Source organism: Manacus vitellinus, unplaced genomic scaffold, assembly GCF_001715985.3.
Source record: "Manacus vitellinus isolate BGI_N305 unplaced genomic scaffold, ASM171598v3 scaffold_32_pilon, whole genome shotgun sequence".
Taxonomy (NCBI): Eukaryota; Metazoa; Chordata; class Aves; order Passeriformes; family Pipridae; genus Manacus; species Manacus vitellinus.
In genome coordinates this window covers 6,039,344-6,056,990 of record NW_021940460.1, presented here as the reverse complement: position 1 = coordinate 6,056,990, position 17,647 = coordinate 6,039,344, and the positions used below count along the sequence as shown (strand labels likewise).

The 17,647-nt window shown below is 41.7% G+C and overlaps 1 protein-coding gene across 1 annotated transcript in view; it reads right to left on the bottom strand.

Annotated features, from left to right (window-relative positions):
- Positions 1 to 1,244: 1,244 nt before the first annotated feature.
- The window catches only part of TMEM248 (transmembrane protein 248), a 17,900-nt gene continuing 1,497 nt past the window's right edge, over positions 1,245 to 17,647 (bottom strand). The window contains exons 2-7 of the mRNA XM_008930426.3: positions 9,295 to 9,469; positions 8,055 to 8,340; positions 6,347 to 6,497; positions 5,400 to 5,583; positions 4,806 to 4,949; positions 1,245 to 4,017 (exon numbers count right to left, since the gene is read on the bottom strand). Coding sequence (XP_008928674.1) covers positions 3,997 to 4,017; positions 4,806 to 4,949; positions 5,400 to 5,583; positions 6,347 to 6,497; positions 8,055 to 8,340; positions 9,295 to 9,453 — 945 coding nt within the window. The 5' untranslated portion in view covers positions 9,454 to 9,469 and the 3' untranslated portion in view covers positions 1,245 to 3,996. The remainder of the gene's footprint in view (positions 4,018 to 4,805; positions 4,950 to 5,399; positions 5,584 to 6,346; positions 6,498 to 8,054; positions 8,341 to 9,294; positions 9,470 to 17,647) is intronic.

The window sequence follows — 17,647 nt, the reverse complement described above, 5'->3', positions numbered from 1 at the left end:
CTTTGGAAAAACCTGACTTAAGGCTGTGGCACTAAATTGCAGCAGGACTTTTGCTATGGAAAAGGCTTTGGGAAATAGTCCAGGCAGCAGGTTGCTCACCTTTTAACTTTAGAACAAACCAAATTCAATCCCCTATTGATTTGCTCAGTACCTTTCCCCCAGCAGGAACTCCCAAGGATCCTCCTGTCAGTTTACTCAAGTGTAACTCTATGAGTATGAAACCAGGACTTTCTTCAAGGAAGTTGCACTTGTATAAAACCCTTTGAACAAAGCCCTGCACTTGCCAAATAGTGGCTGCTCGTTATGAAAGAGAGTTTGTTTAACAAAACAAGTGAATACGTGTCCAACTGCCTTTCTCTTCCTCTCTGCTGGCTGAGGGACAGAATTCAGGAGGCCAAGACGACTGCTTTGCTCCCTGAAGTAGCAACATTCACTCAAACCTGGGACAGTGCTAACACAGGGCATTAAGGCTCATTACAGGCATTTCAGAACTAGCCAGGTTCCCTAGACCCATCCCAAGGGGATTTGTAAAAAAAAAAAAATTATATTAAAATCACTTTTTTTCTACTAATTCTCAGAGTCTCTCAGTAAAAAGTATAAAACAGTGTCACAGATTTGCTTTTAAAAGATGCTCCCTTTCACCACCAGATGTGAATAGGCAGCATTTGGATGCTTTGAAGTGTTTTTCAGAGAAGCAAGGCAGGCTGGCCTTCCTGCACTTGTCAAACACACAGTGCCTGGCTCTTAACAAGCTTCCAAGAGCAAAACAACGATGTTCCCACTCTGTCAAGCACTGAAAACATGCAGGTGCAACTTGTTCCAGCTGGGGTTAGAACTTAACAGGCCACATTATCTTCATTTCAACCCTCATCCATATAAATCCTCCAGCCACCTGCAGACACTGGGAAATGCTCAGCATCTGGTCTTGGTTCATCTGAGTAAATTACCCAGTATTTGTAGAGAGGAGGCAGTGGAAGGAATGATCATCACCAAGGAATAGCAAGAGGAGAGGTGGGGCTAGGACACAAAGTCTGTGTGATGGGCATCAGGCTACATTCCCTACAGCACAAAACATGAAGAAAACAAGTCTACATAAGGTGCTCACTCCACCTTAGGTACACAAAGGTTTTCAAATTCCACACTGCTGCAGATTTTCACTACTAATTTCCTCCAGTGGCCCAAATAACGTAGGTGATCTATGAAACCTCGGCAGCAACTGGGCTGTGGAAATAAAGACAACGGAATAAACTTCATAGTTTTTATTCTGCAAAGCAATATGCACATCTTACAAACACAAAATTAATCTAGGAGAGAAATGTCATTTCCAAATCAGCTATTAACCATCATGCAACAAGACAAGTGAAATGTAAGAACAAAACAAAACAAAACAGCCACCTTTAACCCTACAATCACCTGCAGAGGGTTGAAACCAAGGCTCAGATTTTCTATGTAATGCCAAAGAAAACGCAAAAGAAAACGGCAGCTTTCTAAGAACAAGAAAACACGTACAAATAGAATCAAAACTGATTCAAGTCATAGTTAAAAAGAAAAAAGAAAACAAAAAAAGGAAAGATCAATATGATCTGAACTTTAATATTAAGTTTTAACTCTTCTGTTTGGCTGCATTTAACTTTGTACACCGCGCCTAGGAACAATCCAATACTCCTCAGTATTACAGCACGTCCACCTGGTGGGACACTCTCACCTCTCTGCTGCAATACAGGGGTGTAAAGGGATAAACTAAGGCCAAAAATACAACTCTCTAACATCTTCCCTTTTGCATTTGTGGGTCACAATCTTAGTACTTCTGGGGGCTTCAATACAGTGGGTGAGAAGTTTTCGAGGAGGTTCCTTTAATTGTCAACTAGCAAAGCCAGATTAAAAAACCAAATCTCTTTTCCCCAGCAGACCAAATTCCAGTTTGGACATTTGGAGTTTGATTTTTAATTTTGTGAAAGGGAAAGGATTTGGCTTTGCTTTTCTAAAGGAGTCACATTACACTGGGTGTTTTCTAGGTATTTCCAGAAATACGTCCCCCCCCTCAATCCACTTCCTATTTCCTGCCTTTGGTCCCCAGATCAAGCCACCCTTGTAGGCAACTCTCAAAGTCAGTATTAACACAGAAGGCTGGGCATGGGTGCATTAGGAACTGTTTTCAGGAGAAGCTGTCTACCTGTTTGACTCCTCTGACTCATTTCAGGGAAGCAGCATTAGCCCATAGCAGCATCAGGAGAAAACTGGAAGCTTCGTTTTGTCCCTAGACTTCAAACTAGGCCATGTCTAAAGCTCTGCCTTAACATCCCTGGAGAAAACATGTTAGTTAATACCACTTAAGTAACTGAAACTCTATAAGGAAACATGTTCTGAACAAAACTGTGACTCTTTCGCTTCAAACACTCTTAAGACTCGTGAAGTTACTGAAGTCCCACACACACAGCCCAGTGGATACCAATCAATGGTGTCTGTAGGTAACAAACTGAGAATTTTATGCCAGCATAGTTGAGACTATGAGATTCTGAGTTGGCTTTTTTCTTTTGTGTAGTTTAGAGCAAAAGGAGGAGGAAAAAAAAGCCTGTGGGTATGAACGCAGACCTGTTACACTGATGAGAAAGCTGAGAGATGATGAAAGGTCAATTAAGGCAACCAGTGAGATTTTAAAAGCAGTGGTGGAAATGTCTGCAGGAGGACCCTGACTCCTGAAATCAAGGAGGCTACTCAATAAGGAACCAGAAAGAAAAACAGCAAAAGGCAGAATGGGAAAGGGAAGAAATGCACAGAATAAAACCTGGGATTTAAGAATGGACACAGAGAACAGAAAGTGTTTGACTGTGTGGTTTCTTTGACCTTAATCACAACAGCCCTGCTCTTCTTGTCATTTTCCCCTGAGTGGACAGCATTAAATGGGAATGGGACAAAGCCAATCAAAGGGTCATTTTAGCTGCCCTTCGGAGATGGATGGAGAGTCCCAAAGTGAAGCTCTGTAACAGACTATGGGATTTCTTTTCCTTTCATTATTTGCACTTGCCCAAGGCTGTGCAGAGCCCTGACAGACTGTTAATACAATACATCTTTTTATTAAGTTTCACTTTCTAGAAAAAAAAAAAAAAGAAGTTTACAGAAAGCTGCTCTGCAGCAGAGACACACAATCCTGGCTTGAGGGCTGTGGATGGGAGGCCAAGTGGAAAGTTTTCCAGATAGTCTCTGTGCTGACTGGTTCTCTGGCATTCAGCAAGCCAAATGAAAAAACCAAAAAAACCCCCAAAAAATAAATTACAAAAAAAAATCAATCAGTACTTTTCAGTAAGAAACATTTTAAAATGGGACTTCACTTCTTAATTTTTTTACTATGAATAAAAGCACAAGTTTGTCCTAAATACAGCACTATTAAAATGTGAATATGTGTTTCTTTTTTTTTTTTCAAAAAAAAAAAAAGAAAAAAAATTCTAAAATGTTGATATCTTTTCTTGCAAGCAAGGAGCAAATGGAAGAAAGTATTAGGCCACACAAATACACATTTAAGTCATGTAGTAGATTGGTGGCTTTGGAAATGCAGTATTATATCAAAGGTGCATACTGTTTCAAACACACTGTACATATTGGGCAAAAAAAAAAAAACCAAAAACCAAAGATCTCTTGGTTTGTTTGAGACACTTGCAAAGGCATCTTAACCTGCCCAGATGCAGCTAGACAAAAATATCTTGCTCTGACTATAAGTAGCCATATCACTAAACATATCTACACAAACATTCCGCTATGTCCACAGGGAAAGACTGAAGGTTTCCGGCCGCACTACGATGCGGAACAAGTGCATCCTCTGACCTAGTCTGGATATACTTTTATAAATATGTACAAATCAATTACAGGCACTTGAAATGTCTTTGGTTGGAATAAACCAACATTGCAAGATAATGTATTCACAGAGTGTCAAGACCCATTCTGGGTTCAGCAGGCAATGATTACGGTTCTCAGTCGTTCTCGGTAAAAGGAGAGGATGGATTATGCTTCTGACAAAGCAACCTGAACAAAAGAGAAAGAAAACATTTAATTAAAGGCAAGTTCTTAATCCTGTTACAGTGATATTACTTATCTCTGTGCAGCTGGCATATCTGTGCTTGCCTTTTCAAAGAACCTTGGGAAGTCTAACTTGGAAAGGAAATCAAAGTAAGTCTGAAGGTGTTTTGTACTCAGCATAATCAATAAAATTAAAAAACTCAAACCATTCAAACCCAAAAACCCAAACCAGCTTATTCTACAAAACATCATTAAGATCAAAAGGTGTCAACAATGGCTTTCTAGTTCACAAGTTAATAAATTTAATATTTAATCCTTCGAGCAAAGTGCAAATCCTCCAATGCACTACTGAACAATGACTGCTTCAATAGCTTTGTTATTGTTTTTAATTAAATTCTGATTAACAACCATTAGAAGTATGTATCATGTTTTAGTCAAAGCTTTCAGCCTGTTGTGATAAAAGATAAATAGAACTACTCAATGCCATCTATTCAGTGCTTCACACAAAACAGTTCAAGTAACATCAGAATTATGGCAGAAAAGCTGCAGCCCTGCACTTACTGAGCTGCAATAATCCACTTCTGTGGGACAGAAATCTAATTCTTAGGATGTACAAAGCACATATATGCCTTTTGTAGCACCCACCTATACTATCCACAATGAAACACCCATGTCTCTTTGGAAGGCCATTAAATCTACATCTCCAGAGACAAGAAAAACCAGTCTGTCCTGTGTAAAAAACATCTTCTGTGTTTTCTTATCAGAGTCAATATTTTATTACCACCCAGACTCACCTTTTCAGAGCAGAATTCTGTATTGCTTTGCCTCAGTTTGCTTGGTCTGCCTTTAATAACTGCATAGCAGAACATTGTAATCACCATCACAAAAAGGAAGTAACTGGTGTGCATGAGATGCAGGTTTATTAGGGAGCGATCATCCTGCATAGAGAATTAAAACCATTTACTGACAGAGCACCAAAGGCTGGCATTTTATATTAAAGCAATAATTATCAGATCAACACGGAAATTACTTCATGAATCAAGTTTCCCCCCTTTATGCAGCTGGTGTAGTAATGAAAGCGATTCCTAATTGTGGCACAAAGAGCCAAAATGTTCCTTGTGTTAAAAACCTGTGTTATAGATCTTTTCCCAAATACTGGCAGAGGCTTTTAAATGATTTCAAAATATAAATGTTATTAAGAGCTGTGAGGCACATGGAGATTACATGAAGACCATCACTGGGGGCAGAGCATTCCCAGCTCTGTCTCAGCCCTACATAATAAACCAGCACTGAACATGCCTATTTTAGGATGTGAACAGAACCACATTCAATTAAAACAGAGCTAAGCATTTATCCAAAATAACACATAGAAACACCCCAGCACTTACATCTGGAACTATAACAGTTAGTTTGGGATTTAAAGCATGATACACTTTTCCGATTGCTCCTTTGTAACACCAGAAAGGGTTATAATCTTGTGCATATTTGGTGTTAGAGTCCCTTGCTGTGGTGAAGATCTTGTACCACAGGGTAGCATTGCTGTATGTTTCAGGAACACAATGTGGTGGCTGACTGCAGAAAAAACAGAAATAATTAGCACCCTGAGCACATTCTCCATGTTCAGTAAGGACAACTTTTACTGCCCTCTCAAAACCCGGTTTTAATTTGGACCTTCCAAAACAACAGCAAAACCCAAAGCCTAACCAAAAGGGTCTATAAAACCCATATGATTCCCATACTAAGATTAGACTTTAACTGCATGTTGTTCCAGTAAGTCAACATCCCACAGCTTAATTGGGAAAACACTGGTTTTCATAAGGCTTCACACATGTTAATCTATCTGGTGGTTCTCCAGGTTGGGTTGAACAGTGTCAGGGAATCCAGACAAGACAAAGGGAAGCTATTTTATGGAAGGTCTGTACCTGCTGGGGCAGGGGCATGGCAGCACAACAGCATTTTGCTGATTTCTCAGCAGGGAAGAGGATAAGAACCTTAGGGTCAAATCTTATCTCTCACTCAAGGCAGTGACACTAAATTATAGGGTATCTTTCTTAAATCTCCACGGATTGTTTTGCTCCCAGTGAAGTTTAGGTAGCATGTTGAAAGGCATGTTTAAAAAACATGCTATGGTTTAAAACACCCTCAGAAAAATCTAGTGCTGCTAAAAGACAGCAGAAGTTCCAAGACAAATGTTTTACTGTGGGGGAAGGAGGGAAGGTACATAATTTCCACGGTCAACAGGAATGTTCATCAGGAACTAACATCCTCAGAGATCCAGCTGAGGAATTAATCACCCAGGAACCAGTCTGGGAAGGAGTGTTTAAAAAGCACTTACACAGTGACAGGAAATACATTGCTGGCTGCTGTCACAGTCATGCAGGTTGTGAACACGACCTGCTCGCAGTGGCCATGAAGAACACAGTCATCTGAATTCCAGGCAGCTGGCAGGGTGAATGTAATATTTATTTCCTCATGGGATTCTCTGCCTTTGAGAAAGAGAGAAAGAAAGCTGGTTTTGGTTCACAAAAGTATCTGAGCAACAATCACCAGGATAAGGACAACACACAAAGGACTAAGGCAGCAACCACCACCCTGAATCTGTACCTTTGAAGTCATCCCGGATCTTTACTAGCAACAAAGAGAGCAAAAACAAAGTTAAAAACCAAAACAAACTACAAAAACCCCAGCTGCTGATCTTTCTAATCTCTCCTGCCCCAGAAGAACTGGGGTCACTAAGCTCCTTTCAGAAATTAAAAACTATTTATAAGTGAACTCCTGCATGTTTCAGAGAACTTTATTAGAAAGTAAAATCTTTAGATCTTTAGCCTTTCTCCTCTTAAAAACTTCGTTCCACATTTGTTTTTTCTGATGCTCACTTTTCAAATTGGAGGTATCTGTGTAGACAAAAAGGTACCAGCAGGCACTGGACTGCAAATAAAGTCATGTACAATAACTCCACGTGGATATATTCAGATTCAAAATAAATCCAGGCTGCTGGAAATGGAACTTGCATTTGATAGCTCTTAAAGCAGCAACAAAATAACAACAGGAAACACAATAATATAGATTTGCAGCTATGGGCAATGTCTCTCCACAGGTCTCTCAGGTTCAAGACTCCTTCAGGGATTATTATAAAATGCAACCCTGGCTAAAAGCTAAAATTCAGTGAGGTTCTATTATCAATTTCCATTAATTTTCTAAAAACTCCTGTCAAAACTTACTGGTAGGCAGCCACACAGCAGACTGGTCATTCCCCACCACAGAAACTGTAATCATCTTATCTGTTGCTGTTTGTGATATTAAAGCTTATTCACTTATGTGTTTTAGATAAACCACATTTTTTTAGACAACATGATACTTGCTCTCTAATGTATATTTGTCACTGCCTTTAAAATGTCAGTTAAGGACCTGAAATGTATCAAGACAGATCTGAATACAGTCACTTTACAAGCTTTTGCTGTTTGGAATTCTGTTGGCTTAAAAATTACCTTCCATTGTCATTAGGTTAATCATTTAAAACTGCAAAGACTGATCTGGGTCCATCTGCAGGTTCTTTGCCACTCTGAATGCAGGGAAGAGTTCTTCTAACAAACAAGTAAAGGGCTCTACACAGGAATATACTCACAACAAATCTGGAAACACATCTCTGTTGTACACAAAAGATTTATATACCAATAATTAGCTGGTGAACTTTGATTATACAGTTAGCATTCAAATGATAGAAGCATTTAAATCACATATTCAGGTTGGAAGGGAAAATTCAACTCATTCCACGCCCCTGCCATGGGCAGGGACACCTTCCACTATCCCAGGCTGCTCCAAGCCCTGTCCAACCTGGCCTTGGACACTTCCAGGGATGGGTCAGCCACAGCTTCTCTGGGCAACCTGTGCCAGGGCCTCACCAGCCTCACAGGGAAGAATTTCTTCCCTAATATCCAATCTAAACCTACTTTCTTTCACCTTGAAGCCAATCCCTCTTGAAATGAAAAAACCTCTAAGAGCCAACTGTAAACTGAATTTTTAAAAGGTCCAGTCTTGCATACCTGAAAGTCCAATTTGGTGCCCAAAAATTGTGGAGCTCAGATGTGTGACATTGCGAGAATATCCTCCAAATGGTCTGAGTGGGTCCAGGGTCAGTGTGATGGTAACTGAGATGTTTATTGGCCCAGAGTCCTCCAGAGTCTGTGGGGACTGTGTGGAAGATCTCGCCTGCCCACTGGTCACGGTGCTCTCTGGAGTTGTGGTATCGTTGATGAGATGCTTCAAGGTTTCATTCTCAGATATACAGAAGTCCAAGTCATTAAACCTCAGGAGGAAAGTATTCCAGTCCTTAAAACAAACACAGAGATTTCAACCAGATGAGCCAGTTTCTGCTGGCTGCCACCTCTGGGGAGCTGTGCACGCCTTGAGAGGCACCATCCTGCCCTGTTCCAAGCCATTTAACAAAAATTACATGGCTCACAAAGCAAGCACAAACACCACCAGGGCTGTCTCAACAACGGGGCAAGCTGTTTACAGAAGTCAGATGTGTTCAATCCCAGCCACTGCCTGACCACAGCTCAGCACAGCATCCTCTGAACTACAAAGGGAACATCCTAATCGGTCTGTTCCCACTGTGCCCGGGGTAGGAGCAGGTTCTGGTGAGGTTTCCTCATTACAGAACAGTCCTGCTAGGTAAGGAGTTCCCCAAAACAGCCAGCTGGCCCAACAGAGCAAGAAACAGGAAGGTTTCTAGACATAGTAGGGAAGATCCATGACAGATGATTTGGGCTCATCCTCGAAATAAAACAAGACTGCCAAACATTGACACCAACAGCCTCTCCCCTATGAAATGAGAGGCAAGAATAAATGAAGACAATCTCCCACAAGACTCTGTGCTCTCCCATAATGTTCTGATTCTGGCCAGGACAGGGGTAATTTTTTGCAGGAGCTGAGTTATGCTATACCACCTCACATCATTGGTGGGGGAAAGAGTGTTCCTTCCAGCTGAGAAAGCATGGTGGCAGGAGCTGTCCAGTGTCAGTCCATGTAAATATTTCTTTTCTTACACCTTTTGTCATTAATATTGTTGCTGTTACTGTTTGTTTTGCTATGTCATTGCTGTTTCCAGTAAACTGTTCTTATCTCAACCTGTGATCTTTGCCTTTTGTGCTTCCAGCTGGAGAGGGGGAGCAGGGAACACTCAGTGGGGGCACTGAACATTCCTAAACCACAACACAAGACAGAGTTCTTGGAGGGGAAAAAAATAATCCACTGCTTAGCTCAGGAACCTTTTGTACCCACCTCTGTCATTTCTGGTGACTTGATCTCCTTGATTTTGAAGAAATAACCCAGTGTCAGGAAAGCTATTGCCATAGCACTGACACTGATCATAAAGACCACGAGCGGAGGTCGGCTGCTGATGTAAACCTTCAGGTTCTCCAACAGGTTTATGTAGAACATTATTCTGATTGTTCACCTGAAAAGAAAGAATATTACAATAGAGTGACTGGGCTGTGTGCTACAGTGTGGAGGGGCTGGCAGATCACAGCAGACAAAAGTTTGACAACAAGAAATGGAATAGTACGCCGAAGTGAGATTCAATTACACGACTGCACTGCTCACTGAACACAGACTGTGAGCCTTAAATACAGCATAAATCAAAACAAGCTCGACATCACCTTCTCAGCACCTGAAACTGCCAGCTGGGAACAGATTTTAAGAAATGAGGAGAACTTCCAGCACAGCCCAGTATCCCTGATAAGAAATAAACCCAGATCTTTCCTTTCCCCACACCCCAAGGCAGGATATACATACACTGTTACACTTGAATTCCAGTGAGGTTTGGATTCACCAAATTACAGTGTGGACAGAGTTGTAACACAGCCCACAGGTCAAACCTTGTATATCCTTTCAAAACTGAGGCTGGAGCCTTAAGGATCCCTCTTTACACCATCCTTAGCCCCAAATGCCTCTACTTTCAAAACAGGATCTGAGAAGCATTTTAGGCTTCTGCATCAAGAATCCTGAGGTCAGAAACACCTAAGAACTGCCCTAGGGTGGAGGTTGGAAGACTCTATTTGATTCTTGCAGGATCTAGAACTTTTGCTAGAGTCTGGAAGCAAAGACAGACTTACACATGCTGAGGAAATGTACTGCATCATTAATTTTTGTCCAAAATATAATATCTTGTCTGATTCCACTCCTGAATTTTCACATACAGAGCAGAAAGAACCAAATTAACTTTACTGTATCAGCTTCCCCATCTCCACTCAAAAGGAAAAGCAAACAGTCCAGTGTTAAAGGGCAGTCTTGTGACATCTACTTGAGAAGGTCTGCAAGGAGTTACTTCAAGCCAACCTCTTATCTATGTCATACCTAAAATCCTGGCTGAAAAGGCTTTTTAACCCCAACTGAACTAGAAAGGCAGTAACTGTTCCTACCAATGTGCTGCCTATTTCCAAAATTCATAGGGAAAGGCCAACTTCAGGACCAGCATCCTAGAGAATTCCACACTGCTAGAGTTAATGTTTGAGCATCCATACAGGTCTGGTAACATTTAATTAAGTCAGGGACTCTGCTCCCTGCAGGTCTGGGTGATCCTCACTGACTCTTATTAAAAGCACACAGTTTCATTTAGAATCCAGGTGTAGCAGGGCTGAGGGTGAGAGGGACAGGTTTTGAGAAACAGGGCAAGGGAGGGAGTGATCTTTGATCTGATCTATTGATTTAAAAGAAAACAAAAGAAGGGTAAAGGACAAGCATTGAAACAAAGCCTTTTTCAGATCCTTCAGTATACAATGATCACAACTTCCTTGTGTATACTCAGGATTTTACTGGCAGAAATGCTCCCATTAGTATTAACAGAAGAAATACCGACAAAACCTGCACAACTGCCACAGAGAGAGGGAAAAATTCAGCTCACAGAGAAGAGCCCCGAGGTCCTGCAACGATAACACAACACTGAGTTGTGCCTGCTGACTCTCCCCACACACCTACTTGCTCTCCTGGGTGAAACCTGCTGAGACAGTGCTCTGCAGAGCACAAGACCACGTCCTGGGTTTACTATTTTGCACCATCAACCCATTTTCATCCACTCTGCTGCAAAGACCAGGAAAGCCAGCAAGTTTTTATCAGGGAGAACAACCGGGTGCTGCAAACACCTCTCCAAAAATAACGTGTGTCTCTGAGTGAGAGCACAGCGCAGGGGAAGGGGGGGAAGGAGAGAGGAAAGAAAAGGTGATGATAAATGTGCACCTTACCAGAACTCCTCTCTTTGTCCCAGAGCAGCTGTGCCACGGCCAAACAGGCCAGTGAAGGTGTCAGAAGGCAGGAATGAGAGGGGAAGGGAGAGCTGGTGCTGGCAGGGATCATGCTGGGGACGATCCGCCCTCCGGCACGTTCTGCCTGTCTTGTCCCTGGCAGCAAATTTCTTAAATGAGCCCTAGTTAAAAATCCCAAACACTCCATCTAGAAACGTTGGAGACACATGTTGAGATGGAAAAAGATCAAAAGATAAACCAAAAGCAGAGTTGTATTCAGTGCTCCCTTCTGAATTTCCTTTTGAAAACACCACAGATGCAGGGTTTATTGCAGCATTTAATCAGAGCTGAGTGTCACTCACAGCACATACAGGGCTGTGAGTCCTTTTTAAAGGGGCTTCCAACAGCTCCATTAGCATGTTTGTTTACCACAGGGCCTAAATTCAGCCATAAAACGGGATGTGCTGAAAAGCACACGCAGGAAAATATTTGGGCTAATATTTTTATGTAAGAGATCACCGGCTTTTAAGTGCCAGTTGCTTAATATGCTCCCATAACTCAACGGCTTTGAAAGCAATTAGAAAATGCTATAAGCCTCAATTTCCGAGGCCTAATATGCCTTTTGAGCATTTGTGAGAGAAAAGGGAACAACTGTGGATTTCAATACTAGAGCTGACATGAAAATAGCAATTGGATATGGCTGGTGCAAACCAGAATGACAAACATTTCCACGCTGCTGCCCGAAGAGCTACTGATTTTTTATCAAAGTACTTAAATAGCATTAATTATTAAAGAATTTGTGAAGCAGATCACTGCAGGTACGTCTAAATGTATATTCCCACTAGATTTTAGGGCTTTCTTAACCTCCTCCTTTCTCTTAGGACCCATGAGAATCACAACACAAACACAATTCTTTTACCAGCTCCAGTTGTAACTAACTCCCTCCTCTGTGTAAACTAATAACTTAAAGACTATGATTTAGACTTTTATTTCTTCTTCACACAGTTAAAAAAAAGAAACCCAATGCTATTACCTCCTGGCAGGTCAGGCAAGTAAGATCAGATTTCACTTTTTAGCCAAATAAATAATTTAGTGAGTGGCTCTAATGACTCTGCTGCCTCTCCCCACTCTGGCTAAGCTTTTTAATACTTGTTAGGCTGACTGGGGAGATTTTTACTGCACAAGTAGCTCAAGTACAACGGGAAGAATGAAAACTGCCAGCCTGGAACATTGGCCACCAGCTCCAAAGTAATTGCTGGGTAGTGAAGGGTGTTCATGGGGACCAAATGCAGAGTTACAGCTGATGGAACTCACTGGGAAACCCTGGACAAGCCCTGGAGATGCTCTTAAATCAGGCCCCACAAAGCCTGGAAATTCTGTTATACAGGTGAAGAGATACAAATGGAAAAGGATAGGATGGAAATATACCAGTTAATCTACCAGAGTCCCAGGGAAACAGAGATTTGGGCAGCTGTCTAAAAAGCAAGAAAATAGTCACGTATTCTGCAATTCGGGGAATTTCCCTCCGGTACAGCTCAAGATCACAGACAGCAACCTCAAAGGAATAACATTTGTAATTCCTCCTTATTCATATATGAAAAAAGGAAACTGCTGCAACAGACAGATGAGGTTTTTTGAGAATAAATTACAAATAAGGAAAATCTTGAAGTCTGTTGCAAAGACCAAAAAGTCAATGAAGTGAGTCACAGCTGAAGTATTAAATTCCCATTTCAGAGCTTAATATCAAAGGAACTGAATTCCTAACAACAATAAAAAAATGTATGCTGTACTAAAGCAGATATTAAAAGCAAAATTGCAGTTGCCAAAAGGAAAAAAACCCACCCAAACATGAATTTTAAAGAGAACAAAATTGTTTGACATTTTTTACCTGTATCTTACCATAATGTCAACTACCCTCTTCCCACTAGAAAGCTTAAGATGATGGAATTTCCTTATAAATAATTCCCATTCTTGTTGTGCATGTAAAGATATTCAGTCTAGAGGAAGGGTTTAAATACAAAACCACCACTGAAATATCTTAAGGAAGAAAACTGTGGGTGGAAGGGAAGGGCACAGGCAGCACTGCCCCATGAAGACCTCATAGGTTTTCCAAGCCTGAACATCTAACTGCACAGAACAGAGTTTAATCTGAGCTGTGCAGCTCAGTCTATTTATAAATCAATTACATTTTCAAAGATGCCCCATTACCAGCAGTACAATGGGGTTAGGAAATGGGTCACATCAGGGTTAACCACTTTGAATGAGAATAATGTTGCTGCCAGAAAAATATTTACTAACACAAATCAATCCAAGGGTGATTTTCTTAGCAAACCATCCCTAAATAACATGCAAACAAAGCAGTGCTGTTCATCTCAAATTAAAGTGCCACTCATTTCAGAGCAGTAAACAGCAGCAGGTACCAAAATTACCTTTAATTTTGTTTTCTTCTCTTCAAATCGAACCTGGTACCCAACACCAAAAAAACTAAGAGAGTGAAGCAGAACAGATCCCAGGTGTGTGAGCTGGGAAGTTGGGGTTGGAGCTGGGATAAACAAATGACATGGACATGGGACTGAAGGCACCCTCAGCAAGTCTGGCAAGGACACCAAGCTGAGTGGAGGGAAGGGATCCCATCCAGAGGGCTCATGAGGTCCAACAAGGTCAAGTGCAAGATTTACTTTACCACACTGATATCTGGGGGGAAATCCTTTTAGGAAGCAGAAAAAGACCATGTGGGATGAAACTGTACAGCCTAAAATCTCTGTCAGCAGCAGAAGGGCAGGCAGGAAGGAGGAATTCATCCTAGAGGAACAAAAGGGGGGGAATCCTCCAGAGCAGAGCACTACCTCTGTCCAGCTGAGCCTCTTCTCCTTCTCCTGTTCTTCACTGCTAAAAAAATACACCAAAGTAAACAACCTCCCAGTAAATGCCACTGGACTTCTCCACAACACAGAGGAAAAGAAGTGACTGGGGGGTGTGGAGGAGGGTGAAACCTGCTGAAAACATCACCTTGGATTCCTGAATCCACTGCAACCAAACACAACCAAAAGATCTGCAGCCAGATGTGCACAAACACATCTCCTCCCCCAGGACTGCTCCAGGAGAAAGCTCCTGAGTGGGAGATAACAGAGGATTGGCTCAAACCAGACAGTGGCTTATCAGTTTTCTGAGCTATTTTATTCTACAAATAAAACTCCCCATATTTCCCTACAGCCTGGAAGCAGAAATTGTGGCAGAAAAACGGCCTGGCCCTTTGCATATGCAAAGAGCACAGGCAGAGGACACTGAACAGGGCAGAACAAGAGTGAGAATGTCACCTGTTGAAAAGGACATTCCTTCCTGGTGTTATTCTGATAAATAATAAATAGGGAAGCGGATTATTAACAAAAGCCTGAGAGCCTGGGGACTCGCAAGAACAGAATGAAGCAAAATGCTTCATACTTGCATGAAATGTTTCTCTCCAGCCCTCAAAACCCTTTTCAAAGCATAATTAAGCATTTCAGTGGCCCCAAGAGCTCCATGAACAGCAAACGTTTCAGTTCTGCCCATAAAACAAAGCCAAGGAAGTAATTTGGTCGGTTATAGCAAATTTTAAAGACCAAATTGATGCTGAATTTCAAACACCCATGCTTCTGACTTTAACTCTCTATAAAGACAGAAAAGTTACTATAAAAGGCAGGTGACTTAAAAAATCAAATGGAAAATATGTGGATCACCAATTACTCAACCTGTGTATGACAGCCCTTCCCAAAAAATACGTGTTGTAGCTCAAAATGTCTGTGGTGGATTTACCACAAGCACCTGAACTCTGTGCCAGCTGCTGCTCCTGGGACAGCAAAGCTGATTTTCGTTTCCCACTTGAAGAAAAATTGATGCAGAAACAGACAAATCCAAACAAGCTCCAAATACTTTTTTTTTAAGTGCTAGAAGTTTAAAAAAAAAAAAAAGAATCAGCAAAGGGTTATAAGTTAAGAAGTTATAAGTTAGGAAATATAAATAATGTGAGGAAGCCTTTATTCACTGGTCCAATGAACTCTGAATTCTGACTTTTGTTAAAACATAGCCAGCTGTAAAATCAAAATGAACCTTACCTCTGAAAATACATATTTTGGTGCCAAACTTGAAAAGGGCAAGCAAGCCTGTGCCATGGGGACGAGGACACTTCCATATAGGAAGGTATATGAGCATTTTTAAACCTTCCAACTTCTACAAGCCAAAGTCATGACTTACAACGTGACTTACCATAATCTAAATAATACAGACTACAATAAAACATACAATAATAGACTGAAGGGCTTTGAAGTTGTATTAAAAATTATATTCTGGTTACTGCTGCTTAGCAAGAGAACCTGGGAGAGGAAGGCAAAAGTAAAGTTATGTTGTTTTATAGGATCTTTAAAGACCCATGAGAAATTAAATTCTGTGTATACTGTACTGACAATGGCCAAACAAATACAGGACATCTTTAATCAAGAAGTATGTAAATGCTCACTAACAGTTTAATAATCAGAAACTGGTTGAGTGCCCAGTTTAATAAGGTTAATTGTTGACTTCTTTAAAGCCACCTGTCAAGGAATGTGGTACCAAATTCAGCAGTGAAAGTGCAGAGAAATGCTAGAAAAAGGCTCTTCAGCCTGTAATGAGAACTGTAAGGAGACAAGGATGCAGAGAGATACACAGTTTGAATCCCAAGCAGAAAATGAGTGACAAGTGGAGGAAATGGCAGCTTTGGGGAATGGCAAAATAAAGAGCTCTGGGTGTAGAAAGAAGGTAATTCTGGCTGTGTGAGACAAGCAGGAAAGCAGCCAGTAGCCACTTATGAAAATAGAAACAGCAGCAAAAACAACTGAAATAAGGGACCTGGGCAACAGCTGAAATATGAAGGCTATGGCAGTAATATTATCATGTCACATCAGCAATATTATCACTTCACCCCCACTGGTCAAAGGAAACAGGACTTTATTTTGCTCAGCCCAAACTCCCGTAGGTGAGCTCAGTTTCCATTTTACAGATAACTAACAAAAACCGACATGCCAGGACACCAGTTTTCTTCCAAAACAAAACTTGGGAGTTCTGAGTCCTGGGAACCAGCTTTATTCACAGGTCAGGACGGTCTTCTCAAAGAGAAAATAAACTCCCACACATACTTGCTTTTGGCAAGGGCAGCTTTGGGAAAAGCAACAGAATTCTGACACCAGCGAGTTTCATTAATACCCAGTTTAGGACTCGTTTGATAAAACAGCTTCATTTCTGCAAAACCTCCTATGCTATTTAATAAAAAACGAAATGATCAGAGGTGACAGACCTGCAGGATCAGGTCGGGGGGTGTTCCAGGAGGGAGCTGCACACAGGGGGCTGGACGTGCCAGGCTCCTTCTCCCCTGTCTCTCCGGGCTCATCCGGCTCACACTAAGGGCACCAAGGTCTGTTTGTTCGTGCCCTCGGATGCTCCCCGGTGCTCACAGAGCACAGTGACTATTTTGTCTTATCAGGCGGCATTTCAAGTTCTTGTCTTTCAAGTGGAAGAGAAGAATCGCATTCCACCGGCCCCGAGCCACTCCTCAAATCGCGGGAGGTAACAAAGCTACCAAGGGCTTAATCCTCTCCGATGCGACTAAATCTGGGGTCAGGGAGCATCATTCAGCCCCGCAGGCACAATTCAATGTTATCTCGCAATTCAATACGATCTCTGCTCAGTCTGCCTACAAAAGTTATCCCTGTCCCGGGCACACCTGCTGACCAGGAGCTGGATTGCAGCCACCGGCTGATTCCCAGGGACCGGAGGGGGATGGAAGCGGCAGTAACTCACCGGATGAAAGTCGAAACATTTTGTATGTGCAGCCTAAAAGCTCAAGGATTAGTGCGTTATCTCCTGGAACTCAGCCTTTATAAAAACGCAGTAATGATTTACCACAGCAGGCCCGGCCGTGAGAGGGTCTCTCCTTCCACGACAGCTTCTCCTTCCAATCGCAAAAAGTTCATGGAAGTTTGACGAGGACGTGGAGAGCAATCCTTAATGAATCCCTATCTACACTCCAGGACTGTCTAACAGGGAAAATTACACCGCCAGAGCTAATCCCGCCAATACATTTTCCCCAGAGAAGACAAATTCTTAAACAGCAAACAAAGGGAAAAGGAGGGGGAAAAAACACAACCCAACACCCAGCTGTGCTGTAATCTGTTCTCTCCAACCTTTCCCGGCGTGTCCACACCCGCGATTCCGATACATAGTTTGAATTTAACAGGGGGGATGTAGCAGCCATGTTCCTAGGCATGATGCGCCAGAAATTTTATTATTAAAGACGTCATGAGATCATTAGTCAAGTTAAACCCCAAAAGAGTAAAAGAGGATGAAATAGAAGTACGTAGCGAATAGGGAAAAAAATTAAAAAAAAA